General features: G+C 37.9%; 5 protein-coding genes across 10 annotated transcripts; all 5 read left to right on the forward strand.

Moving 5' to 3' along the window:
* The first annotated feature begins 1158 nt into the window (after positions 1–1158).
* On the forward strand, positions 1159–18791 carry LOC108008984 (lipopolysaccharide-induced tumor necrosis factor-alpha factor homolog). Of its 6 annotated transcripts, XR_011603806.1 has the most exons (5): positions 1212–1369; positions 1654–1786; positions 1841–3482; positions 3778–3910; positions 3964–4338. XR_011603806.1 is itself a non-coding variant. In XM_070995231.1 (3 exons), the coding sequence occupies exons 1-3, from the start codon at positions 1351–1353 to the stop codon at positions 16450–16452; spliced, it is 255 nt and encodes an 84-aa protein (XP_070851332.1). In that variant the 5' UTR covers positions 1159–1350; the 3' UTR covers positions 16453–16550. The 6 variants fall into 6 exon arrangements, 4 of the variants coding, with proteins under 4 accessions (XP_070851332.1, XP_070851331.1, XP_070851333.1 ...); XM_070995231.1 differs by lacking the exons at positions 1841–3482; positions 3778–3910; positions 3964–4338 and adding an exon at positions 16350–16550 and having other exon boundaries at positions 1159–1369; XM_070995230.1 differs by lacking the exons at positions 1212–1369; positions 1654–1786; positions 3778–3910; positions 3964–4338 and adding exons at positions 18147–18279; positions 18333–18790 and having other exon boundaries at positions 3018–3482.
* Positions 18792–20977: 2186 nt separating this feature from the next.
* On the forward strand, positions 20978–21525 carry LOC108008551 (lipopolysaccharide-induced tumor necrosis factor-alpha factor homolog). Its single transcript, XM_017072422.4, has 3 exons — positions 20978–21122; positions 21178–21313; positions 21374–21525. Exons 1-3 carry the CDS (start codon positions 20993–20995, stop codon positions 21477–21479), a joined length of 372 nt encoding a protein of 123 aa, XP_016927911.1. The 5' UTR covers positions 20978–20992; the 3' UTR covers positions 21480–21525.
* A 142-nt stretch (positions 21526–21667) lies between these two features.
* On the forward strand, positions 21668–22923 carry LOC108008550 (lipopolysaccharide-induced tumor necrosis factor-alpha factor homolog). The gene is made up of 2 exons (XM_017072421.4): positions 21668–22107; positions 22730–22923. Exons 1-2 carry the CDS (start codon positions 21761–21763, stop codon positions 22833–22835), a joined length of 453 nt encoding a protein of 150 aa, XP_016927910.3. The 5' UTR covers positions 21668–21760; the 3' UTR covers positions 22836–22923.
* Positions 22924–23495: 572 nt separating this feature from the next.
* Positions 23496–25079, forward strand: LOC108008763 (lipopolysaccharide-induced tumor necrosis factor-alpha factor homolog). Its single transcript, XM_017072661.4, has 3 exons — positions 23496–23935; positions 23999–24128; positions 24602–25079. The coding sequence occupies exons 1-3, from the start codon at positions 23689–23691 to the stop codon at positions 24720–24722; spliced, it is 498 nt and encodes a 165-aa protein (XP_016928150.3). The 5' UTR covers positions 23496–23688; the 3' UTR covers positions 24723–25079.
* Positions 25080–25170: 91 nt separating this feature from the next.
* RYBP (ring and YY1 binding protein) lies at positions 25171–27292 on the forward strand. The gene is made up of 2 exons (XM_017072142.4): positions 25171–25692; positions 26486–27292. The coding sequence occupies exons 1-2, from the start codon at positions 25554–25556 to the stop codon at positions 26797–26799; spliced, it is 453 nt and encodes a 150-aa protein (XP_016927631.2). The 5' UTR covers positions 25171–25553; the 3' UTR covers positions 26800–27292.
* The last annotated feature ends 636 nt before the right edge of the window (positions 27293–27928 follow it).

The following is a 27928-nucleotide window of genomic DNA, read 5'->3' on the forward strand; positions in this document are numbered from 1 at the left end:
TAATTTAAAATCTAACTTAACATTCAATATTAAAAAATATTTCGTAAGTAAGAAATTCTGTTTCGGCCGAATTCGAAATTTCACAGTGGAACCTCTCTTGAACATTATTTATTTTGCGTATATGGAAAGAGAGTTCAACTATGAGTTGTTAATTACAATAGCAACATGCGGCCGGCGACAAGATTACATTGCTCTGAAATAAAGACAGTCTGTTCTTGAATGAACAGAAATGTCGGATGATTTAAGCTGTCCCGATTCGAAGCCCATGATCGGGAAAAGATACTTGGCACTTAGATGCGCACGTCATTAATAAAAAATAGGTCACGTTAAAATGAAAATGAAAGTCAGCTTTTGTATTTGTAGTTTTTCACTAAAAAGCTGTATAAAAAATAGCCAGCAATTGAAAAGCTCTGAGAAAGCAGTAACACTTCCTTAAAGACTAACAAACTAGTGACGATCGCACTTTTAACGTATACATTTTTATATGAACTTTTGTGAAGAAAATATATGATGATACATTAAAAAAAAATGGTCATCAATATGCCTCTATTTAGTGTCAATATGATCCTATTTAGTGTCAAAAAATCTCTGATACGAAAGACGTCAAATTGAGCCTAATATAGCATCACTTTGCCACTAAAAAAAGTTGTTTACGATAAAGCTTTTTTATGACAGAAAAGCATTTTGCCGCAGGACAGAACAATGTAGTCATTGCTCAGAGTGCTAGCGCATTGTTTTTAAAAGTTAGTGGTTCGAGTACCGCTCGTGACATATTTTTTAATCTGAAAACTTTTTAAATACAACTTTGTTATTACAATTGATAAGGAAATATTTGATATTATTCTTAAAAATATTTCAGCGTACTGTGCATCGGCGCGTACTTGAACCGGGGACCTTTCGCATCAGAGACAGACATCTTACCAATTGGTCTATCGCAAAACGTTTTCCGCGAGTATTTAGTTCAAATGCCATGACAACCGATACTTGAGCATAGTTTGAAACTCGAACAATCAAAAAAAGCTTTTATCGGTATGAAAGTATCATAAATTTATCATAACTTTTTAAATTGATCCCAAAAATTTGATCCTAGGTGTAGTGTCATTTTTATCCACACTTATCAAATTGGCACTCAAAGTTTTTTTTTTATGTCGCGCTGGGAATAGAATTTGCACACGCGAAAATCGCTTCTCTCACATACACCAGAAAATAGCTTTATGATCCAGTGAATACAAATTCTTGTCATGATCAAGGCCTGTCTACCAAGTAAAAGAGCCAAACGAATACTGGACCCCTTAGTTTAGTGGCTAAATCGGAACGAAAAGCACATCGTACGGAACTACAAAAAAAAGAATGGATAAGAATAGTCAGGGTAAATATCAAAAAACTATACCTATGTTGCAAATAGTTATTTTTTTTGGAACTGTGAAAATATTGTTAAATACGAAAACTTATAAAAATTAAATAATATATATTTGATTTGATTTTCTATAAGTTGAAAAGACTTTGAAAAAAAGCTGATAGCGTTTTGTCAAATCTTCCTAAGTGGATTTGTATTAAACTTTCGACCTAAAAGAACTATATAAAAATGATATATCTTAAAAGAAAATTAAGACACAAAAGAGTTTCGTTAAATAAGATTTTTCAAATTGTTAGCACCCCCAAATGTGTTGGGAAAAAATCCATCTACGGCCACGTGCCCAAGTTGCGGAGTCCGCAGGCAAACGGTGGTCGATTATGAGTCAAGTACCAAGACTCATTTGGTGGCCCTCCTTATCTGCTTGCTGGGGTAAGTAAATCAAGTTTGAACCTTTTTGCCAATTCGAATAATCGTAATTCTTAGGGGCATATGTTGCTGTTGCATTCCGTACTGCAAAAACTCCTGCAAGACGGCCAAGCACTCATGTAGTAGCTGTGGAGCCTACGTGGGAACATACAAGAACTAGAAATCATATCTTAAAGACAAAAAAACTTTCATTTTCATATTTTGTATAACTTTCATATTTCCTTCATATCAATATAAACCAGAATAAGAATAATTATGTACTAATAAATCAAAAAAATTATTTTTTCACCTTCTATTATTAGCGATAGACATTCAACACTCAGAGCAAAAAAATTGATCACTTTGTTCGTCTATCTTTCATCTTTGGTTCATGGGTAACCATACGTTACCCCACTGATTCAAATTTTAAGTATACAGTTTGAAAAAAGTATTTGCATACTTTTATGCGCTGATCCCGTTACTTGTAGAGTAAATGGTTATTTTTACCCAAAGAGTAAATTGTATTTGTGGAAAGTATGTAAAAGACAGATAAAGAGTTTCCGACCCTATGAATAAGTAATCTTCATTAGGATCACACGTCGAGTTCATTATATATATTATTATTAAGCACTTTGTTCGACTATCTTCCATCTTCAAATATTAGGTATACGGCATTCATTTCGTACAAGTGTAGACCTACTTTTCTGTTTATACAGGCACCTTTGCTGGTCAAAAGTCATTTTACGAAATTCGTTAACACTTTGATCTGACACCTTCGATCGCAGAGTAAGTTGGTCAACATCTGTTCTGATGATCCTTGTTAACTCCAGTGCAAAACATGCATGTACATTTTACATTGAAGCTAATTTGCTCCCTTTCTTGTCGGTTGGCCTAAATTCTATATTTTCAAATCCAAACCAGCCCTTTAGCTCCAGTAGGTCAAAAAACAAAAGAATATTAAGTAATTTTAAACTATGTCAAATTAAAAACATGTGTTTAAAAAAAGTTTACCAACGTCCATTAAAAAAAAAAAAACCATAACTTATGATATTATTTAAAAGTTGGCAAATTTTAGTCACCTCTTTTTTTTATGTTTGCGATTAATAAGCTTATTCAGTCGTGCAGCTTTGAGGTGGAACATATGTTTAAAATAAATAAAAAGTGAGCCACTAAAAGCTCCACATTGAAAACAAAACAAGGTTTTTAAGTAATAACCTTTGTATATTAATGTTTTTTTTTAACATTTTTAATATATAGGTTTTTTATTAAAAATCTGTAAGGATATGTGTTGATTATCAGAATATAATATTCAGAGAAAGACAACGTTCTTACGATCAAATCATTTTTGTTTGGGTAGAGCAAGCTGCTGACCGTATGACCCATGTATGTATTTAACATTTTCAATCCGTTTCTAAGCTGCGTAGGAAAAGAATTAGCACGCGCAAAGATCCGCTCTCACAGTACACTTAAAAAAAGCTTTTCGTTCCAGTGAATACAAATTCATGTCATGAACAAGGTCTAGCTCTCTCAGATAGGAAGCATGGAAGAGCCAAACGAATTTCGGGCCCTTTAGTTTGGCGGCTGAATCTGAACGTGGAGCACATCGATCGGAATTGTATATTGATAGAAATGGAGAGCCACAAGCCGTTCAGTTATAACCCTCAGGAAGTTCCTCCAATTTTAAATCAGCCACAATCAACACAGCCGCTAATTATTCTGGGTAAATAAGAAAAAAAATTCTATCTAAAGTGCCAATAATTTTTTTAATTTAATCGTTGTACCTACATAGGTAAACAATCTTTGAATGTATAAAAGCATTTTTTTATTTTTATGCTAATGTTTTTATGCATACAGATTGGTGCCCCATATTTTGACAATGCGTTGGGTAAAATCTTATCTTATCTTTTTCTAATAAACAGCAAACAAATTCTATCTTACAGCAAAGTGAAGAGTTTAATGTGATAACATTTGGGCTAAAATGTTTACAGACGATTTATATGTTTTTTAATTTTTAGCTCCGCTAAATGTGCTGGGGAAAACTTCATCTATGGCGACGTGCCCGAGCTGCGGTGTCCGCAGTAAAACGAAGGTCGAGTATGAGGCAACTAACAAGACTCATTTGCTGGCCCTCCTTATTTGCTTGGTGGGGTAAGTAATTCACGTAAGAAATCTTTGCCATTTGCGCTAATCCCGTTTTTTAGAGGTGTTTGTTGCGTTTGCTGTCCGTACTGGAACGATTCCTGCCAGTCGGCCAAACACACCTGAAGTAGCTGTGGAGCCTATGTGGGCACATACAAGAACTAGAAGTCCCACCCGAAAACCGAATATCTTAAAGATAAATCTCAAAAGAGCAAATATAATTTGTTCAAGTATATAAATATTGACGTCATGCTACGCGAAAAATGTAGTGAAACGAAACCCTGTATTCTCAATATAATTCCACCACTTTATATTGATCTTCGAAATTAGACTTACCACACCATGATACTCAACCATTGCGCCTATCCCAGTTTATATTTTGAAAAATCCTATTATGTATATTTGTACATTCAATAAAAATAAATAATTACACCTGCCGTTACGACTTGTGAAACTTTCGGGTATCCAGGACTCAAGCAATAACTATCGTTAAGCAAATAGGTAAGAACCAATTACAATTTTTTTTGGTTGATCTAACGGAACAGAACGATCATAGTTGGAAAAAATATTCAGGATTTGTGGAATTTGTCTTAAATTAAAGTCGTATTGCCGATTTCTTGAGAGCCTGTTAAGGGGAGAGTTAGCTATATATCGTAATATTATGTAAAGTTTCGGTTTGTCTGAAAGAGAAACAAATTATGTCCATTTATACTTGTGGGTTTGTGTTAGCTCTTTAGTTCAAAGAATAATAACAAGTTTTGGAATGAATATCAATTTTCTTTACTAAATATCTTTCGGAGAAATCTTAAATAGCCTTGAGAAAACTTCACCTCAAAGAAATATTGGTTTTACATCTTCAAAAATCAATTGATAAATGGCTTAAGCTAGACTTTTAATCAGAAATTACTGCGTAAAACAAAACAACTTACATTTTAAAGTGATTTCAAACCCCAAGTGATTTCTGTGGTACCCAGTATACATTTTTGTATAGGAAATCGTAAACAAATTTTGTTTGTTTTTTAAAGCAAAAGTCATGCACATAAGCTCTTGCGAATTCGCGGTGATAATTCTTTCAAAAAGTTTGGGGGTGAGGATGCTAATAGGCTTTTTAATAGATAAAACAAGGAAGAACGCTATAGTCGAGTACCTCGACTATCAGATACCCGTTACTCAGCTAAAAGGATTAAAGGGAAATGGAGATATGCAAGCAGCAAAGCGAGATTAAAATACGCCACCTACCGGCGGTAGACAGATTTAAGCGTTATGGGCGTGGCAAATTTTTTTTGGATCAATCGATAGGTATTGACGAGACCAATACATTTCAGTTACAATTTTTATACTAGCATCAAAACTGTAGGAGCCACAGTTTTGGGCGGTTTGTGGGCGTAAGAGTGGGCGTGGCACATTGTTGAAACAAACTTGCGCTGCGTATAAAGTTCAGGAATCTGCACGCCAAATTTCAATAGCCTAGCTCTTAAAATTTCCGAGATCTCAGCGTTCATCCGGACGGACAGACAGACGGACAGAAATACGGACAGACAGACGGACAGACAGACGGACAGACAGACGGACAGACAGACGGACATGGCTAGATCGACTCGGCTAGTGATCCTGATCAAGAATATATATACTTTATGGTCTACGAGTAACGGGTATAAAAAACGTACTTAAAATAAAAGGTTAACTTTTAAGAAAACCCATATCCCAATGTTCAATATTGTATTGTATACAGAAGAAATTGTTATCTTCAAGTTATCGTCTATGTACAATGTGAATATGTATTTATATGCTACATATAGTCCCAACCGGTGCAAACGCTGATAAAAATGTGTTTTTAATTTGATGTGCCACATACCACAAATTTCTCATAGAATGTGAGATCAACAGTTATTGACTTTAATTATTTTGATCCTGAATGAATAAATGGCTTATTCTCCTAAATTAATCTAGATCGCATAATCATACCAGTCGCAATATTATTCAAAAGCTTATAAATTACTAAGTTGTTGAATAAATCAAATAACAAAGTTTTTACCCTAAAGCAATCGCTTTAGGTGCATGTCTTCCCGTTTAAAAGATATACTATTGCTTCCAACGAAAATGTATCTTATTGAGTATCGAAAGGCATCCAATTGTAAATAACTGATATTAAAATGTTGTTGATCAATGCCTTTTTACCATAGACAAAGGGTACAACCATTTTTTTGAAAAATTACAACTTTCAGAGCATAAATAATCAAATTTTATATGTTGTCCATATTATTTAACATTGTTGTTGTATTTTTAATTGAACTTAAAATACTGAATAATTTTGTATTTTTAATTTTTCGTTTATGTACAATGTACATATGTATGTATATCAAGAAATATGTAGGCGTCATATCACAATTTGTCCAAAGGAAATGGGAATACTCAGTTAAAGGCCTCAATCCTTTTTTTATATAAATGACTAATTTTTCCCAATTCTTTTTAAAGATGATAATGGTTTATTATTCAGAAACACATTCAACATGAAAGTGCTCTTGGTACAAAGTGAAGTGCATTGTGTTGTTGTTGTGTCTAAGGAACTCCATCTTACGTTTGCATTTATGTACCAATTATAAAATGTTTTTTCTTTCACTTATTCTCTTCAGTATTAATTGTTAATAGGCAAATAACGTTTGAGACTTATTTTTAATTTTAATCAATTCTCAATTACCAATAAAGTTTTTTAAGCATGACGTGACGATAGTCTTGTTTATTTTCAACCACCTCTTTCTTAATTGTTTGCACATAAGCCATGAATTTTATTCAATTTGGTAATGTATGCAAATGGACGATTCGTGATTGACATTCGAGTGCGCAATAGTTATTATTAACATTATAAAACTAGGCATTTTTTGATTTTCTTGACTTATTGATAGCACTGCACATTATTCGCCCATTAAAAATAGCTTATCATCTGAACATCCGGAATAAAAAGCAAAGCGTGATTCATTCCGGACTTGTTATTTCATCGTACTCGTCGATCGAACTGTAAGAGTTAACATTTTGACGCAGTGCAATTGCAATGCGAAAGTTCAGTAATGAGTTGATTGCGGCTTGCAACAGAATGGAAGCAATTGTATACGATAAAGAATTAAAACTTCAGGAGGAATACCAAGAGATTCCCGCTCCTCCTCCTCTTCCACCGCAGCTCCAAGTATATCAGCCAATTGCAAAGCGAAATGAATTTATGGATCGTAAGGATTGTTAGGAATGTCAACAAAAAATCGCTCAGAGTACGATGGCTTGGGAAGACTACCAAAATTGGAAACGAGGTAGAGGGTGTGTCGTGAGATATTGGTAATAAATTGTGTTTGCTAATGCACATAATAATAAAACCATTTAAAATTTCTTTACAGCGAAACTTGTGCATTAAACCTATATTAAATTAAAGTCTAACTTAAAATTTTATATTAAAAACAAGGAAGAACGCTATAGTCGAGTACCTCGACTATCAGATACCCGTTACTCAAAGGGAAATGGAGATATGCAAGCAGCAAAGCGAAATTAAAATGCGCCACCTACCGGCGGTAGACAGATTTAAGCGTTATGGGCGTTAGAGTGGGCGTGGCAAAATTATTTTTGGATCAATCGATAGGTATTGACGACACCAATAGATTTCAGTTAAAATTTTTTATCTAGCATGCAAATTGTGGGCGTCACAGGTTTTCGCGGTTTGTGGGCGTTTAAGTGGGCGTGGCAAACTTTTTTTTAGGTCAATCGATAGGTATTGATGAGAACAATAAATTTCAGTTAAAATTTTCTATCTAGCATCAAAACTGTAGGAGTTACAGTTTTGGGCGGTTTGTGGGCGTTAGAGTGGGCGTGGCAGTCTACTGAAACAAACTTGCGCTGCGTAAGAAGCTCAGGAATCTGTACGCCAAATCTCAATAGCCTAGCTCTCATAGTTTCCGAGATCTCAGCGTTCATCCGGACGGACAGACAGACGGACAGACGGACAGACGGACAGACGGACAGACGGTCAGACGGACAGACGGACAGACGGACATGGCTAGATCGACTCGGCTAGTGATCCTGATCAAGAATATATATACTTTATGGGGTCGGAAACGCTTCCTTCTGCCTGTTACATACTTTCCGACGAATCTAGTATACCCTTTTACTCTACGAGTAACGGGTATAAATATGTTTCTTATTAAAATTTTCTTAGGTAAGAGCTTCTATTCCACCCGCTTTCGAAATTTTTCAGAAGAACCTCACTTAAACATTATTAATATTGCGTGGATGGAAAGAGAGTTCAATAAGTCACATAATTACATTGCTCTGAAATAAAGACAGTCGGTTCTTGCAGTACGAACAGAAATGTCGGATGATTTCAGCTGTCCCAACTGCGAATCAAAATCCATGATCAGGAAAAGATACTTGGCCATACCACAAATGGAAAAGTTGAAGATGGATTTCTGGTAAGTAATAATTTTATTGTTCTTTAATCTCAAATGATACTAGTAAATACTAGTAAATTCCATAACATATTAGGTAGACAAAAAATTAATGGTTTTGATAGAGCAAGCTGCCGACTATAGGTATTTTTATGCCGCGCTGGGAATAGAATTTGCACATGCGAAAATCGCTTCTCACACATACATGGAAAATAGCTTTATGTTCCCAATGGATACAAAGTCATGTCATGATCAAGGCCTGCCTACCAAGTGAAAAAGCCAATCGAATATTGGACCTCTTAGTTTAGTGACTGAATCAGAACGAAAAGCACATCGTACGGAACTACACAAAAAAAAGAATGGATAAGAAAAGTCAGTGTAAATATTAAAAAACCTTATCTGTTGCAAACAGTTACTTTTTTGGAACTTTGAAATATTGTTAAATACCAAAAATCATAAAAAATAAATCTTCCTAAGTGTATTTGTATTAAAATTTCACCCTAAAATAACTAACAATAAATCTTAACAAGAAAATTAAGACACAAAAGGGTTTCGTTAAATAAGTTTTTCCTAATTTTTAGCACACCCAAATGTTTTGGGAAAAAATCCATCTATGGCCACGTGTCCGAGATGCGGAGTCCGCGGCCAAACGGTGGTCAATTATGAGGCAAATGCTAATACTCATTTGCTCATCTGCTTGGTGGGGTAAGTAATTCATGTTTAAACCTTTTTGTCAATTCGACTAAACGTAATTCTTAGGGGCATCTGTTGCTGCTGCATTCCGTACTGCAAAAACTCCTGCAAGACGGCCAAGCACTCCTGCGGTAGATGCTTTAATTTTCATATTTTTTGTATTTACCATATTTACTTTATATCAATATATACCAGAATAAGAATAGTTAGGTCCTAATAAATCAAAAAAATAAATTGTATTTAACATTTTCAAACGGTTTCTAGGCTGCGTAGGAAAAAAATTCGTTCCAGTGAATGCGAATTCATGTCATGATCAAGGTCTAGCTCTCTCAAATAGGAAGCAATGAAGAGGTAGAGGGTGTGTCGTGAGATATTGCACATAATACTAAAAAGCATTTAAAATATCTTTACAGCGAGACTAGTGCATTAAAACTTTATTAAATTAAAATCTAACTTAAAAATCTATTTTAAAAATGTCTCGTAAGTAAGAGATTTTGTGTCGCCCAAAGTGGAACTTCTCTTGAATATTATTTATTTTGCGTGGATGGAAAGAGAGTTCAACTATGACTTGTTAATTACAATAGCAACATGCAGCCGGCGGCAAGATTACATTGCTCTGAAATAAAGACAGTCTTTTCTTGCAACGAACAGAAATGTCGGATGATTTAAGCTGTCCCGATTCGAAGCCCATGATCGGGAAAAGATACTAGGCACTTAGATGCGCATTTTTATACCCGTTACTCGTAGAGTAAAAGGGTATACTAGATTCGTCGGAAAGTATGTAACAGGCAGAAGGAAGCGTTTCCGACCCCACAAAGTATATATATTCTTGATCAGGATCACTAGCCGAGTCGATCTAGCCATGTCCGTCTGTCCGTCTGTCCGTCTGTCCGTCTGTCTGTCCGTCCGGATGAACGCTGAGATCTCGGAAACTATGGGAGCTAGGCTATTGAGATTTGGCGTGCAGATTCCTGAGCTTCTTACGCAGCGCAAGTTTGTTTCAGCACAGTGCCACGCCCACTCTAACGCCCACAAACCGCCCAAAACTGTGGATCCTACAGTTTTGATGCTAGAGTAAAAATTTTAACTGAAATGTATTGTTCTCACCAATACCTATCGATTGACCCAAACAAAAGTTTGCCACGCCCACTTTAACGCCCACAAACCGCGACAACCTGTGACGGCCACAATTTTCATGCTAGATAAAAAATTTTAACTGAAATGTATTGGTCTCGTCGATACCTATCGATTGATCCAAAAAAAATTTGCCACGCCCACTCTAACGCCCATAACGCTTAAATCTGTATACCTCCGGTAGGTGGCGCATTTTAATCTCGCTTTGCTGCTTGCATATCTCCATATAGCTGAGTAACGGGTATCTGATAGTCGAGGTACTCGACTATAGCGTTCTTCCTTGTTTAATCTGAAAAGTTTTTAAATACAACTTTGTTATTACAATTGGTAATGAAATGTTTGATATTATTCTTAAAAATATTTCAGCGTACTCTGCATCGGCGGGTACTTGAACCGGGGACCTTTCGCGTCAGAGACAGACATCTTACCAATTGGTCTATCGCACAACGTTTTCCGCGAGTGTTTAGTTCAAATGCCATGATAATGATAATGATGATAGTTTGAAACTCGAACAATCAAAAAAAGCTTTTATCGGTATGAAAGTATCATAAATTTATCATAACTTTTTAAATTGATCTCAAAAATTTGAACCGAGGTGTAGTGTCATTTTTATCCACACTTATCAAATTGGCACTCAAAGTTTTTTTTCTATGTCGCGTTGGGAATAGAATTTGCACACGCGAAAATCGCTTCTCTCACATACACCAGAAAATAGCTTTATGATCCAGTGAATACAAATTCTTGTCATGATCAAGGCCTGTCTACCAAGTAAAAAAACCCAACGAATACTGGACCCCTTAGTTTAGTGGCTAAATCGGAACGAAAAGCACATCGTACGGAACTACAAAAAAAAAAGAATGGATAAGAATAGTCAGGGTAAATATTAAAAAACCCTACCTAAGTTGCAAATAGTTTTTTTTTTGGAACTGTGGAAATATTGTTAAATACCAAAACCTTATAAAAATTAAATATTATACATGATCTTTTGATCTTTTATAAGTTAAAAAGACTTTTAGGAAATTCTGATAGCGTTTCGTGAAATCTTCCTAAGTGGATTTGTATTAAACGTTCGACCTAAAAGAACTATATAAAAATGATATATCTTAAAAGAAAATTAAGACACAAAAGAGTTTCGTTAAATAGGATTTTTCTAATTTTTAGCACCCCCAAATGTGTTGGGAAAAAATCCATCTATGGCCACGTGCCCAAGTTGCGGAGTCCGCAGGCAAACGGTGGTCGATTATGAGTCAAGTACCAAGACTCATTTGGTGGCCCTCCTTATCTGCTTTTTTTTTTTTTTTTTTTGTAAAAGTGTATATTTATTCAGGATTAACAGGTATACTGCTACCTATGTGGCAGCTTGAGCAGGTTGTAAATATAGGGGATAACAAAGTTTTGGTATACAAAATTATACATTAATTCTTTTCATTTGATATTTAGTTAGACTAGGTGTTAAATATATCTTAATGGAAGGTCATGTGGGTGGTTTCTTTTCAGTCTTCTTCTTGTTGGTCTCCAAATTAGCCTCTTCGCCAGGGAGTTAGGATGAGAGCCAAGGCGTCTGAAGTAGTTTTCAGCATGCGTACGACAAACATCGCCTATCTTTGGGATTTTGAGATCTCTTTCAATATCTCTGGTTCGCATGTACCAGGGGGCATTACACATCGATCTTATAATCTTGTTTTGCGCTACTCGTATTTTGTTTAGATTCGTCTTAGACGCTATGCCGTAGACTTGTAACGCATACTTCCAGATTGGACTGAGAATCGATTTATAAATTCGAACTTTGTGGGACAAAGAGAGCTTATTTCTTGACGAAAGAAGCCAGGACATACTTGCTGCCTTTGAAAGCACTGACTGCTTGATCATGGTTGTGTGCCTCTGGAATGTGAGTCCTCTATCCAAAATCACACCAAGGTACTTATAGTAGGACTCGTGTCGAAGTACAGAACCGAACATGGAAATGCCTGGGCAGTTCTTTGGCCTTGTGGAGAATGTGACGCAAGCACATTTGCTGCAGTTTATGCCTATATTCCATTCTGTTGTCCATTTTTCAAAACGTGATACGTACTCCTGCAGGCCCAAGGATGCAATGTCTATGCTTGGACTCCTGACCATAACCGCTGTGTCGTCGGCGTATGTTGCGATGAGCATGTCATCATCGTCAACTTCGGTACAACCCCACGAATCTGGCATATCTGACGTAAACAGTGAGTAAAGTGTCGGACCTAGTACACTGCCTTGAGGTACACCCGCTGAGATTGGACGTTTGACGACTTTTCACCATCGACAACAACACTAAATTTCCTTTCCGATAGGAAGCTCTGAATAAGGAGGAAAAGCTGTGGCGTTAGTAGGATCTTTAGCTTGCTTAGGAGGCCGTCGTGCCATACCCTATCAAAGGCTTGTTGTATATCCATAAACACAGCAACTGTGTACATTTTGCTTTCCATAGCTTCCAGAGCGAAATTGACCACGCGATGGAGCTGTTCAGGTGTGCCGTGACTTTTTCGGAAACCAAACTGCCACTTAGGAATAGCTCTGCTCACACTTTCTAGTCCAAGGATCCGATCCAGTATCACTCTTTCCATCATTTTGCCCAATGCAGGTAAGAGACTTATTGGCCTGTATGCATCGACTTCGGTGGGTTGCTTTCCAGGCTTGGGGATCATCGTGATAATGGCACTTTTCCATGAACTTGGGTAATGACTCAGCCTTAGGACGCTGTTGAACAACAGGACTATAAATAGCAGAGCTTTGGTGGAAAGAATCTTGAGCGTTTTGTTGTCTAAAAGGTCCTCGCCTGGGGCTTTTTTGTTTTTGAGCTTTCCGATCTGTGTCACAACTTCTTCTAGAGTAACAGGCTTTGTGGGAAGAGCCATTTGAAAAGGCCTGTCCAGACGCATTTGCACAAGCATACGATTTTCCATCGGAGTTAGGTTTAACGGCTTGAATCTGTTCTCTAGATTGTCAGCAAAGATATCAGCCTTCTGCTGACTGGAGCCACACCAACCACCAGCGGGATTTCTGATAGGAGCCTTTGGGGTAACCTGTCTCTTAAATCGATTCGTTAGCTTCCATAGAGAGTAGTTAGTCGATGCATCCGGTCCCGCATTTTCCAACATATGGTCAATTTGATCTTGCTTGTTCTTTTTCAGGACTTTGCTTAGGCGATTTGAAAGCCTTTTGTAGATGTTGTAGACGCGCATATCTCCAGTTCTTGTGTATTCTCGACGAACTCTTCTTTTTAGCTGTATAAGAACTAAAGCATTTTGTGGGAGCAAATTGCTTCTACTTTGATCCGGAGGTTGCCTTTGTTCCGGGGTAGCAGCAGTAGCAGCAGTGTATATTTGCTCCATAAAAGCCGTTACCGCATCTTCAAGATCACCTGGATGGTTAATAACAGTGTTGAGATTTATACTTCTGTCCAGAGTTTCCTTAAACTTTTCAACGGAGGAGCCGGGCGGTAGTAATGGTTTTCTTTTGGCCTTGTATTGAGGTGTTTGACTAAGCGTTGCAACAATTGACAGATGGTCGGAAGATAACTCGTATTTTGTTTCGATCGAGAGTTGATTTAGTTGTACTCCATTTACGATGAAAAAGTCAAGAGCTGTTGGCGTAAGCCTAGTATTCGACGAATAAAAGGTAGGTCCCCCAGTAGCTAGAATTTGGCAAGAGCTAGAAACTATGGCCTCTTGAAGACGCCTTCCCCGACAACAAGACCTTAAATTGCCCCACCATTGATGCTTGGCGTTAAAGTCGCCTCCAGCCAAGAATTTCGGGCCCAGAGACGCTAGTAGCTGGTCAAAATCGTTCTTTGTCCAGGGCTCGCTGGGAGGAAGATACAACGACGCTATTTTAAGGACCCCTCCATTTGTTGGAATATCAAGACTAGCTAGCTGTAACTCAGTTCGCGTTGTGGACTCAGTCTGTGTGTGAATAATGTTGGTCTTGATGAGGATAGCAGAACCGCCTTTAGCGGTATTGCTAGGATGATTGGCAAAGTATTGGTCATAGCCAGGAAGGTACATTTTAAGACCGGGACGCATATGAGTCTCAGTAATGAGCATTATGTCTATTGAGTTGTCAATAAGGAAAAGACGAAGTTCTTCGCTTTTTTTAACTATTCCTCTTGCATTCCATAATCCGATTTTGATAGCTGAGAATGTCATTTTCTAGAAATAAGAACCTGAACTAGATCGCGAAAAGCCTTGTTCGACTCAATCGTTTCCATGACTAGCTTGAAAAGTTGATCCAGCCTAGCGTTTATATCAAATATTGCCTTCTCCAAGGTAGACAAATTTCGGTTTGGGTTGCGGTCAACTTCAGGTACATGTGCAACAGTCTGCCTAGCTGCAGCGCTGATGTTGTTCGGAAGGCTATTTCTTGCCATATCTGCATAAGATACGCCATCTCTGGTAGCTGACATGGAAAATAGTTGACCGTGTCTGCTTTCGTTCGTCCTACTGGTCGTCGTGTTCCTTTGACTTACTCCAGCTTTTAGTTTTTGGCTTAGTTCCATCCTAACTTTACAGCCCTTAAAACCTGCAGGGTGATTTTCTCCGCAGTTTGCACACATGCATTGGTTGTTGAGATGTGACTCACACGATTTGGAGTTGGTAGGATGATCTCCGGCACAATTCCCACAAACAGGCTTTATAAAACAACAATTTTGAGTGTGTCCAAAATTTTGGCATTTATAACACTGGACGAGGTCCTTATTACGAGTGGCCTTTTCCACAGTAACTCTGTGCCTTCCAATTTGCTTAATCTTTAACGACTCGGTGACATTTGGCGACATCTTGAGATTGACATAGAACAAATTTTGCCTTTCATCATTAGTTACGTCGGACATAGTCCCGCGCAAGCCAGGCTTTCTTGGGCAGTAAATATTTGCAACGTTGAAGCCTTTGTCCGTGAAGCAACGCTCTGTTTCCTCCTTAGGGACTGTCGAGTGTATGTTCCTTATCACCAGCTTAAATGGCTTGTCCTCACGGAGTTGATGATGCCAAAACTCGCAATTCAAAGCAGTCAGGCTACGAACTACCTTGCGGAAAGAATCCGCACTGTCAGTGTATATGCGAGTAATTCCGAATTTGGATGTACGTATCTCATACTTATCTGCAGAGATGATTTCATCTAGGGTTCGTTCTAGAGTGAGGATATTAGTAACTTTTGGAACACATATGGGCGGAGGTTTCGGCTTCATCAAATCAGGTTGGCTTGAACTTTGAGCTTGGCTATTGGGATCAAACGTCTCCTCATTTGTCTCCATCTCCTCAATAGAGTTAACTTCCTCAGCTAAAGGGGCGAAGCGGTTGTTGCGAAGTCCATTGGACGTCGAAGCCTGACTGGACTTACCGATTTTGGCATTATTTACATTTGCTTTGCTCTTCTTTATGTTGGCTGGTTCCTTACTGCAGTTTGAAGGGTTCCGTTTCCTGCGAAGAGAAGTACTTGGTGCTTGAAACGAGCACCCGATAGGGGGCACTGTTGAGAAGTTATTAACCCCCAAAGACAATTCTGCTGTAGAAACTGGAGTCATACATGAAGAAGCTGCAACGGTGTAAGTGGTGGTGCCAGAACTGGCACTTGTTGCTGTAACAGTGTTAGTTACAGGTGTTGCTGAGCTGGTTTTAACAGCATCTGCGTTTTGTTGCCGTAGAGTGTCCAAATGCCGTCGAGCCAAATCTCTTGCAAGCTTGACTCGTAGTTCCGCTGGAGATTGGCCAGCGATTTCCTTCATCTTCTCAAATCCGGACAGCTCTTTCGAGAGCAGCGGATAAGAAGGTGTGTTGTTGTCCATTTATTAATTTACTATATTTTCGATTAGGAAAATAATAGAAATCAAATACAATAAATTCAAAGTCTTTACTTCTTATCTCCCGCTGGGCAGTGGGTGCACAAGCGAGAGACAAGACCTAGCCCAATGGGCAAAGTCGTACACAACGCTTACACTTTCGCTCGGGTGATAAATTGATCGAGCTCAGTAAAGACACCGGCGGGCGGTGTCTAAAAATAGATTGCGCGCAGATAAGCACAACAAAAGAAGTCCGAGATCACTCTCTGGTTGCTGATTAGAAGCTTAACACGACCGTACGAAACCAATGCATAAGCTCGACTGTCCTTATCTGCTTGGTGGGGTAAGTAAATCAAGTTTGAACCTTTTTGCCAATTCGACTTATCGTCATTTTTAGGGGCATCTGTTGCTGTTGCATTCCGTACTGCAAAAACTCCTGCAAGACGGCCAAGCACTCCTGCAGTAGCTGTGGAGCCTACGTGGGAACATACAAGAACTAGAAATCATATCTTAAAGACAAAAAACTTTCATTTTCATATTTTGTATAATTTTCATATTTCCTTCATATCAATATAAACCAGAATAAGAATAATTATGTCCTAATAAATCAAAAAATTAATTTTTTCGCCTTCTATTATTAGCGATAGACATTCAACAACCAGAGCAAAAAAAACTGATCACTTTGTTCGTCTATCTTCCATCTTTGGTTCATGGTAACCATACGTTACTTACGTTGCTTAAAATTTTAAGTATACAGTTCGAAAAAAGTATTGGCATACTTTTATGCGCTGATCAAATATTTATACCCTCTACTAGTCGAGTAAATGGTTATTTTTACTCGAAGAGTAAAAGAGTATATTGTATTTGTGGAAAGTATGTAAAAGGCAGAAAAACAGTTTCCGATCCTATGAATAAGCTATCTTTATTAGGATCACACGTCGAGTTCATTATATTTATTATTATTAAACACTTTGTTCGATTATCTTCGATCTTCAAAAATTAGGTATACGGCATTTATTTCGTACAAATTTAGACCTACTTTTCTGTTTATACAGAGGCACCTTTGCTGGTCAAAAGTCATTTTACGGAATTCGTTAAAACTTTGATATGACACCTTCGATCGCAGAGTAAGTTGGCCAACATCTGTTCTGATGATCCTTGGTAACTTCAGTGCAAAACATGCATGTAAATTTTACTCTGAAGCTAATTTGCTCCCTTTGTTGTCGGTTGGAAATAAATAAATAGTGAGCAACTAAAAGCTCCACACTGAAAACAAAACAATGTTTTTAAGTAATAACCTTTGTATATTATATGTTTGAATTTAACACTTTAAATATATATGTTTTTTATTAAAAATCTGTAAGCTATGTTGTTGATTATTAGAATGTAATATACAGAAAATGACAATGTTCTTACGGTCAAATCACTTTTTGTTTGTGTAGAACCAGCAGCCGACAGTATTACCCATGTATTTAACACTTTCAATCGGTTTCTGAGCTGAGTAGGAATAGAATTAGCACGCGCAAAGATTCGCTCTCACAGATACACCTAAAAAAGCTTTTCGTTCCAGTGAATGCGAATTTATGTCATGATCAAGGTCTAGCTTTTTCAGATAGGAAGCATGGAAGAGCCAAACGAATTTCGGGCCCTTTAGTTTGGCGGCTGAATCGGAACGTGGAGCACATCGGTCGGAATTCTATCTATTGATAGAAATGGAGAGCCAGAAGCCGTTCAGTTATAATCTTCAGGAAGTTCCTCCAATTTTAAATCAGCCACAATCAACACAGCCGCTAATTATTTTGGGTAAATAAGAAAAAAAAATTCTTTTAAAGTGCAAATAATTTTTTTAAATTAATGTTTGTACCTACATAGATAAAGAATCTTTGACTGTGTGACAGTTTTTTTTTTATTTTTATGTTAATGTTTTTATGCATACACATTGGTGCCCCATATTTTGACAAAGCTTTGGGTAAAATCTTATCTTATCTTATTCTAATAAAAAAGTTTTTCAAAAAGTGTCCAATAGGTCTCAGTGGATATGTATTACCATAGATCGCTTTCAAACTATATACAAGTACTTTATACAAACGAGATATCTTACAGCAAAGTGAATAGAAAAGTGTTGTTAGAGTTTGGTGTAAAGAGATTTGGGTTAAAATGTTTACAGACGAATTATATGTTTTTTAATTTCTAGCGCCCCTAAATGTTCTGGGGAAAAGTTCATCTATGGCCACCTGCCCGAGTTGCGGAGTCCGCGGTAAAACGAAGGTCGAGTATGAGGCAAGTAACAAGACTCATTTACTGGCCCTCCTTATTTGCTTGGTGGGGTAAGTAATTCACGTAATATCTTTTTGCCAATTGCACTAATCCCGTTTTTTAGGGGCGTTTGTTGCGTTTGCTGTCCGTACTGCAACGATTCCTGCCAGTCGGCCAATCACACCTGCAGTAGCTGTGGAGCCTACGTGGGAACATTCAAGAACTAGGAGTGCTGACCCTAAAACCAATATCGCCCAAAGCTTTGTATATTCATTGTAAGAATCCACATACCATAAATAATTATTTTTTTCATTTACTGTGTAATTTGTACAAAATAATCAAGCAATTTGTTCGTATTAAGAGTAATCTCATCTGTAGCCATGTGCTTAAGGCATTAAGAATTGAAAGATCAATACGTTAAAATTGTTCCCTACTTTCGTGCGCAGATCAAATATTTGTATACCCTTGCAGAGGGTATAATGATTTCAGTCAAAAGTTTGCAACGCAGTGAAGGATGCGTTTCCGATCCCAAAAAGTATATATGTATATTCTTGATCAGCATTACTAGACGAGCCGATCTAACCATGTCCGTTTGTCCGTTTTTACGCAAAGTAGTCCCTCAGTTTACTTCCCAACAGTCTTTTTTCAAATGCATAGTATATAAGTCGAAAAGAACCGGATCGGAAAACTATATCCAATAGCTCCCATAGGAATAATCAAAAGTAATTTTAAAAAAATTTAAAAAATATAATTTTGCTATCGTTATTTTAATATTTCATAATTTCGAAAAAAAATTTGTTTTTAAATTGGAGGATTTTATTATAGCTGGCATAATTAATGTCAAAATAATACAAAGACCGTTATATTTTGTTTTCGGTAAACATAAACAGTGTAATTGAAATAGAACATTATCTCAAAATTTTTGTAATCTAAAAATTGAAAAACTCTGTAAATACAATGCTCCCACGGGATCGAACTGCAAGGGTATAGAAACTTCGGTCTGCCGAAAATAGCTTTCGTTCTTATTTATAGTAGGGTAACCCCTGCTGGGCCTGTTAAGAAGAGAATTACAAAGAATCATCGTAAAAGTTTAAGCATATCGTCTTAATTTGTTGATTAGGTTGCATTTATATTTATAGGATATTAGTAGTTGTACAAAAGAGCACAAACACTCATAACCTTCTATAATGGATTCCACTAGTTAGTTTATAGTTCATACCAAATAAAAAATGGGGCAAATGGACTCACCTTAATGTATAAATAATGTATTGAAATAATGCACTTTCGTTTTCATTACTGGCATCTCGCTCAAGAACTGAAATAAATATACTCGTATTTATGAGTAATACATTTTGCAAAGCTATTGAAAATATTATTGATAACAGTCGGGTCTTATCAGCGAAACTTGGAATTCCTTTGAAATTCGGGGGGAGAGTTTTGAGCGCAAATCTTTATTTATTAAGTAGAGCTCAGTTTTCAAAAGATGTCGGTCAGGAACAGAACAGCTTTTCAAAGACGGTCGACGGAGGTTTACGGACGTTTGTCAGAACCAAAGATAGATCCAAAAACTGAACAAAGGAGGAAACCATTTCAAAGATCATTAGATTCTGAAGACTTGAAGTTATCTTGGAGTAAAAGAATTTGGTTTAACATGCGGTATGTAAACGTGTTAGAGCTGAGCTAAAAGCTGATTTGCAAAATACATTAATTATACTGCAGGAATCTCTGCTGCTGTGGGAAACCAAATAATAAGTAAATTGAGTCAAGAGCAACACTTTTATAGTAGGCTGAAGTCGTTTATTTAAATACATATTAACAAAATTAAAATGTTATTCCGTACTACAATTTAAATTAAAAAAGCAATTTTTCAAGAAAGTATTTACAATTTTCTTTATAAATTGAATGCAACAAAATGCATTACATGCACTTCAATTAAGCTGATTATTCTTATCAGGATGTAATATGTACTGCTGCAAATGACAAAACGTCACATGAATTTCCTTATTGCATCATTTTTCGTAAGTATTCATAATACATTTTGAGGAAAAAACCCCACGCAAACAAGTCATTTATTTGAAATTCCCTAGTTGATAATAAACAATATGTATCTAACGTGTGCCTAATTGAATGTTAATAAAAAAATTAATAACAATTTGTAAAGCCAAAATAAAGCTAAAGCTATTTAATTTCTGAAAATTTAAGGACAGAACTCTAAGGTGTAAATGCAGTCATTAAAAGATTAGTAGATCAAAGAATCAAAGTCAATCGACCACGTTGTAACATAGTACCCTCTGAAGCGGTGTTGATATAATAGTTGTCTTTATAAATAAATCGTTTACTAGACATTGGATTGTATATAAGTAAAATAAATTCTTAATAAAAGTATTTCTAGCTAAATTTAATTGGTTAAAAATTTGTTCACAAAATCATAATAAACTTAAGACGTAATCTAGTTGTGGTTTTTCAAAAACAAATTTTAGTCCATCGAGGTTCTCTGGAAATCGGACGTTAGGAATGGTATTTCACCTAAAATACTTGATCTGATAGGTGACAAAAACCCACAAAATTTTTTTCCGGTGGAAAAGCACTTTCGGTTTTAACCAATTGAGTTGCTTGTTTGCGTATGTACAAATAAAATATAGTTAAAATCAAACAAACACGATAAAAAGCTTCAAAAAAAGCTTTGGTAGAGAAGGTTGCTAGCAACATGCGACAGCAACATCGGTAGCTGTGAAACGCGCGTGTTGGACTCGGATTCAGTTCGTGATTGGTGGCCAACCGAAGATGCAGTACAATCAACAACCGGGGTATCCACATCAGATGCCCCCACCGAGCTACGAGCAAGTGGTCCATGTTCAGGCGCCAGTTCGGGTGGTTCACACAACAGCACCTCCGCCCGTGGTGATCATACAACGTGGGTTGTAATCGCGGCAAAAATAAGCATATTATATAGAATATTCGATTTACAGATCAAGCTGCATTGCCCGTGGGTCCCGATCCCAGCTTCATCACGTGCCCGCATTGTCATGTCCAGAAACTGACCCGCGTTGAGTATTCGCCGAGTGTCAAAACACACGTTATAGCCGCCATTCTTTGCATCGTTGGGTAAGATCTCCAGACCTGGTACTCCATCCTATCTTATCTCTAATGGAAAATCACAAACAGCCTCTGGTGTTGCGCCTGCCTGCCGTACTGCGCCACCAGCTGCATGAATGCAAATCACTTCTGCGGCAATTGCAACAAGTTCGTCGGCGTCTACAACAGCGATTAGTAATTCCAACCAAATAAATATGTACAACCAAACGAACCGAACCAAATCGAACCGATCACACCCTCAACGCACAGAAAACCCACATATCATATACGAATGCGAACATTTTTGGTCAGGTGTCGACAGACAGGCAATGAATTTCCCCTAACAGGGTAAACAATCGGACCGGCGAGCTTTTGGCTTTACTTGATAAGAATACGCGATACCAGTCACTTTTTTCTTTTGACGGCGCTCCCTTGAGTCATTTCCCATCGATTCACACACCCAGTAAAGGCCATAACATGGAGCCCGTCTATCCAGCTGCACCTTTGGAGGTGCCCAAGGGATCCGAAGCCGCGGTACAGCAGTCGGCTGCGGAGCACCAACAGCTCCTGCCTCCGGCGCCACCGAGCTACGACCAGGCCACATCCATTCCGGCCGAAACCACGGGACCAGCTCTGGACAGACCAGCCTCGACGGTTCCCAGCACCACCGCCCAGCACACGGTCGTCGTGGTGCCCAGTTCACCCTACGGCCCGGAACCCATGGATGTGCAGTGCCCGCATTGCCATAACTACACCCGCACACGGGTCTCCTACCGCCCCAATTCGCGCACCCATCTGATAGCCCTGATATTGTGCCTGTTCCAGTAAGTACCCAGAAAAGATAAAGCTATGTGTTGGCCAGTCAAGCGCAGTTGGTAGGCAACCACTCTGCTCATTAGATGTACCCAAAATGTGTTTGATATGAAAGTAACCATTAGCAAATCTTGGAAAACTAAACAAGTTACTAGACGTTGATATTTGTTTTAATTTAGTCAAAGTATTTCCATTTTTTTTTTGGTGTGGTCAATTAGGTTTCGTCATGAAGCAACCACTCTTCCACAAAGATATTATAAAATGTGTTCGCAATAAAAGTAACTATGTCAATGCAATCATCAAAGAACTGGAGCCAACCAGTTTATCTGACTGATAAAAGATCATAAAATTTTGTTTTGGTATACACTATTTCGATATTCGCTCTTATCAATGATCTGATTTAGATGGTAAAAAGGTAGATAGGTTGGTATAGAAATATATTATTAATAAAGCAACTTTCAATTTTTTGATCATTCAGACCACATCAAATGATATACATATTTTGAAATATGTCTGTTAATAAATTTACTAACCCACATTTACAGATGTTTAACTAGTTTAATAAAGGCATTTTAGATTTCAGTGTATACTAAACTTTTGTATGACTCATTTCGTCTATTATTTCCCTTACAGGTTGTACTGCTGTGTGTGCCTGCCGTATTGCATTTCCAGCTGCATGAACACGAATCACTACTGTGGCATGTGCGATCGTTATTTGGGCACCTACGATCGCAAATGAGATACAAAAGAGTTCTGCAATTTGTACACTTTTCCTTCAAGTAATTAGTTAATAAATGGTCAGCAGCAAGCCAACTGAACCAAAAGAATGTATTTCGTATTTGAACGTGGCACTTGAAAAGCTTTAACAGTGCTTATAAGTTAAGAAATTAAACCACCTATTTACAAGGTGTTCTGTTATTTGTAATAGATGTATTCAAAGTATATGCAAAATTATAATAAAACTGGTTCTTAAAACACCAATTATTGAATTCCAGTTAATGACATTTTATTAAGGTAATACTTTTGTTTGCTTTTTGATTAAAGTGAAATGTTTATCATATTTAAGAACTGTAAGTTTAGTATTTTTTTAATATTAAGTTCAAGGGCGTTTGATAACTCTGACATTTATTTACCGAAAGCTTAGTTAATTACCGACATTTTTTGGTCCGCAGTCCGCTACAAGTATCTTTATCGGACATCCTATTCTCTTACGTGAGATAGGTTGGATAAACAATGATACTCACTGTGTGCATTAGATAAAGCTCGGTAAACAGTATTCGAGAGATACTTTCGGTTTTGCAACAGCCCGAAAAAGATTGCTTAACCGGCTGGGCTGGGAGCTTTTCCAAGCTCGCTCCGATCTGAGCCAAAAACTTGAATGCGATTCCGAAACTGAATCTTTACCTGAATCCGAATCCGCTGGCAGTTGTGAGCGGCGATCGAAGTGCAAAAGACGCCGTCTAGTAGTAAAAACGCAAAGTAAACAAATTCATCTGCTGAACGAGAACCGGAATCTCTTACTCATTACAAAAGAAATCGAAAACCAAAGCTGAACTTCGCACTTAAACTAGGGCTTTAGAGCGATCTTGAAGATGGATCAGAAGCGGGCCATGCTGTATCCCCAAGTGGATTTCAACACCCCCAGTGCCCCCTCGCCCACGCCAACAAGGGAGTTGGGCAATCCCATGGGCCTGCCCGTGGAGGCACCTCCGTCTTACGATATGGCGGTGTCTGTTCCGGTCGTTCCAGTGGTTTCCGCACCAGCTATTGCCCCAGCACCACCGCCAGTGGTTGTTGTCGAGCAGCCAGCACCACAGCCGCCTACAGTGGTGCCGATTGGTTAGTAGTTAATTTGGTAGTTTTGGCGTAAAGCTCTTCTGACGTCACTCTTTGTTGTTGCAGACACTCTGCACTTGGGCCCGAATCGAAGTAGGGTTCTTTGTCCCGCCTGTGGGGCCAACAAAACCACAAGGATGACACATACGGCTAACTCCAGGACCCACATGGTAGCAGGCCTACTCTGCCTAGTAGGGTAAGTTTGGTTTCTCTAAAAGTAATCAAAAATAAGTATTTAATAAATTTCTTTATCATGTTCTAATCAATATTATGGCTGTTTTCTCGTTCTCATTTTAAACCAAAAGTAGGTTTTATACTATGGGTTTCCACTCGTTTTTTAGGCTTTTCGCCATCCTTTAGAGAACAGGAAAACGATCCATAAAGTTAAAATACATTTTGAGCATTACCTTTTAATACTAAAAAATTTAAACTCAACAAAAAATTGGAAAAAACATGATATTGCCTCTAAAAAACACTTCAAATTCTTTAACAGTACTTAAATTTTATTTTTAATTTTAAAATGGTTACTGTAATTTTCTACAAAAAGATAAAAATTACAAGAAAAAATTATAATTTAATAGCAAATCTTCAAAAAATAATAGTAATATAATTGCTAATATAACCTTCATAACATCTAATTAATTTTTTTCTTATTGTTATCTTTTTTAGTTTTTGCTGCTGTGCCTGTTTTGTTCCCTATTGCATGAATAGTTGCCGCACAGGAAATCACTATTGTCGCAAATGTAACACCTTCCTGGGAGCCTACAATCCAAAAGGGTTAAACTCATGATAAGACTGCGATAAGATGTGATCCGGTAGCTAGAACAAAAGTTAGAAGAGTTACAAGTTATAAATAAACACAAATCAGCTGATGTGTGTCTGTATAAATTAAGATTGTACAGCAGCCGTTGGCTAAAAAGATAACTGTTAAAGAGTATCTAAAGGTAAACAAAAATGAGCATCAATTTCTTGAACCTCTACTTTGTTGCTCCAAAAAAGATTTAAAATTAATAAACACTATAATAAACATAAGCAAAACCGCTTACCTTCGGCTTTGTTGCTCAGAAGCTGGCCTTTGGCTGGCGAAAAAAAATAAGCGTGGGTTAAAGCTTCTCTTGGCTTGACAATAAAAACAAAAGAAAACAGATGACAAGCGATTTTGAATTAAAACTGTTTTGGCGCCCAAATAAGCAGAAGAGTTGCCAGATGGACTACTATCGATGTATCGATAACTGCGAATTGAGCAATCAAACGATATGGCAATGCTGCCGCAGCCAAAAAGACAATTGCAGAAAGTTTTTTTCACAACAAAAAGCCACCGAAAACGCTCGAATTAAGCAACAAATGCGTGCCAAAAGCGCAGCGAATCTCCACTGAGGCCACCGTGTGTTCGTGGGCGTGGCAAAGGTGGTCGCACAACAACAGAACATCACAGGAACGGAGCGCAGGCAGCAGCGCAGCAGCAGCAGTAGTAGCAGCAGAGGGGCGGGCAGAGGCAGAGGCGGCGGCAGAGGGAAAAGTCGGGCATTTTCAGCTGCTTCTTCTTCTCCGTTGGATTGGATTGGATTTGGATTGTTGTTTTCCCAGCGGCGCCCAGGCGTTTCTCCTCTCCACGTATATTATGGACAAGAAATCCTCGCCGGTGCGACGACAAAAGCGGCAGGCGAAGGTGATCGAGGAGAACTTCTGGGACTGCAGCGTCTGCACATATAGAAACTCGGCGGAGGCCTTCAAGTGTCGCATGTGCGACGTGCGGAAAGGTGAGTGACCCCAATTCCCATTCCGAATCCCAAGATTCCCCAGATTGCCAGGCACGCGTTCCGGTTTTCACTTTCTCGATCGGTTTTAGAGGGATTTGTACATCCATCTGCCAATAAACACATCGTAGTGTATGTAAACATCAGTATTGGTACTTGATGTATCTTATAGATACACTACCTGGCCAATAAAAACAATTATTAAATGTAGCGAAAATCATGAATTTTATATGTCTAGTTATTTGCAACACTTTTCGCACTTATTAATAATTGCAATAAAATTGTTTAAACTACAATATACATTATTTTCGTACAATCTGCTATAATATAACTTCAAAATGTTTGTTTAATTATTCATATTCATGAAATACTTAACTAAAACCAAAAATTACCGTTTGTTTAAATCTTAGGCTTATCTGATGTTTGCCTAAATACTTATTAGTGTCGTCATGCATATTTAAAATTATAATTTGTATAAGTTTTAAATATACAGGTTTATTTACACATTTTTTGCTTTTTAGAAATTTATAGTGAATATCTTATTCAGCTTGATGTATTTTTTATGGAAAACTAATGCTTACCAATAATTAATAAACGGTGCTCAAAGTTATTGTATAAATTTAATAATGTTGATAGAAAATATATTATGTAACTTCTGCTGTATATAGACTTTACAACTCAATAACTTTCATAATTTAAACCAATCATACCTAATTAAATTATGAGAAACTGAAAACCGAAACACGCCTGATGAATTTACTAGGTCACTCACTAATTTGAAACTCTTAATCACCAGGAACATCCACGCGCAAGCCGCGCCTGAACTCAGCGCTAGTCGCCCAGCAGGCCGCCACTTTGCCGGGCGCCAGCGCCAACATGCCCAACGGGAAGTCCGCCTCCGGGTCGCGGCATGGCAGTGGACACGACCGGCAGCGGCATAAGCGCTACCCGGCCCGGTTGAAGAACGTGGACCGATCCACGGCGCAGACGCGCGAGGTGACGGTCAACTCGGTGACCGTGTTCATCACAGAGTACAAGGCCAAGCCGGTGAGCAGCCGGCGCGAGTCCAGCGAGCAGAGCTTCAGCGAGAGCAACGACAGCCGGAGTTAGAGGGGGCACTCCAAGCCCTCTCCTCCTTACGCCCAGCTCCCCAATATTCTAAGCCACGGTGCCCGGTCCCCTGTTACAAGTTGTAAATTCTAAGTGTTAGGCCCCTGGCGATAACAATTGTAAATCGAAATCCGTTTAAGTTACCAAGTATTAGGCCACATTCAGAGCCCCGAAAGCCACGCCCCACAAGTTCATGACTTCCAGCCCAGGCCAAGTTGGCGAAGCTAAGCGAAGCGACGGCGAGTCGATTGCATTTACACGACGCTCTCCAAATCCAATCTTAAAATACGCTAAACCCTGTAAATAGCGATGCATGAGTTCCCTGAATATCTCTGTCTCGTATCGTAATTTTAGTTGTAATTTATCCGCTACTCTAATCCCTAATTTATTGATGAAAAGGCAACTATGTATAACCGCCGTGTACATGTTCAACAAAGATATCATTTGTTTTGTAAGTGTCGATTAAAATATGGTTTTACTAAGTGCAAGCTAATCTCAATGTTCCACTAGCAGCGCCCATCTCCAATGGTTTGTTTACCTATTATAACCTATACTTTTTTTTTAAACTAGAAAATGCTGCTTGACAACGAAGAGTAGGGAGGAGAAAGCCACGTAGCTTGGTTGTAGACAATTTGCTAATTTTAATTTGTTTGTATACAAGACTGATTAAGCGTTACCAACCAGATATATAGACGCCCCACACGCACCCAGCCCGAGTCCGATTCTTATTTGATTTTCAACCAGGAAGGAGACCCTTCCAGCAAACAATAGACGAATACTCGAACTCGCAAAGAGACAATTTTGTACTTAGCAGAGCCTAAACGCTCTTCCACCATAGCAATAATTACTTAGCGAACAAACAAACAATGAAAAAACAAGAATTTTGATATGAACGATTGTATTTAATATTGGATAACGGATATAATGGTTTATAAAGTGCTTGATATTTGTATTTTGAGATAGATTATTTAGCCACACAAAAACACTCACACACACTCCTCAAAAACTGCCGACTGTAGTCAAAGAATAACTTCCAATAGACAAACTTCAATTTGGATTATCGTGAACATTTACAATTAATATGAACAGTTTGTATTCCAAATGCTTGGCCAGTTGAGCATTAATCAAC

This window comes from Drosophila suzukii, chromosome 2R, assembly GCF_043229965.1.
Source record: "Drosophila suzukii chromosome 2R, CBGP_Dsuzu_IsoJpt1.0, whole genome shotgun sequence".
In the NCBI taxonomy this organism is placed as follows: Eukaryota; Metazoa; Arthropoda; class Insecta; order Diptera; family Drosophilidae; genus Drosophila; species Drosophila suzukii.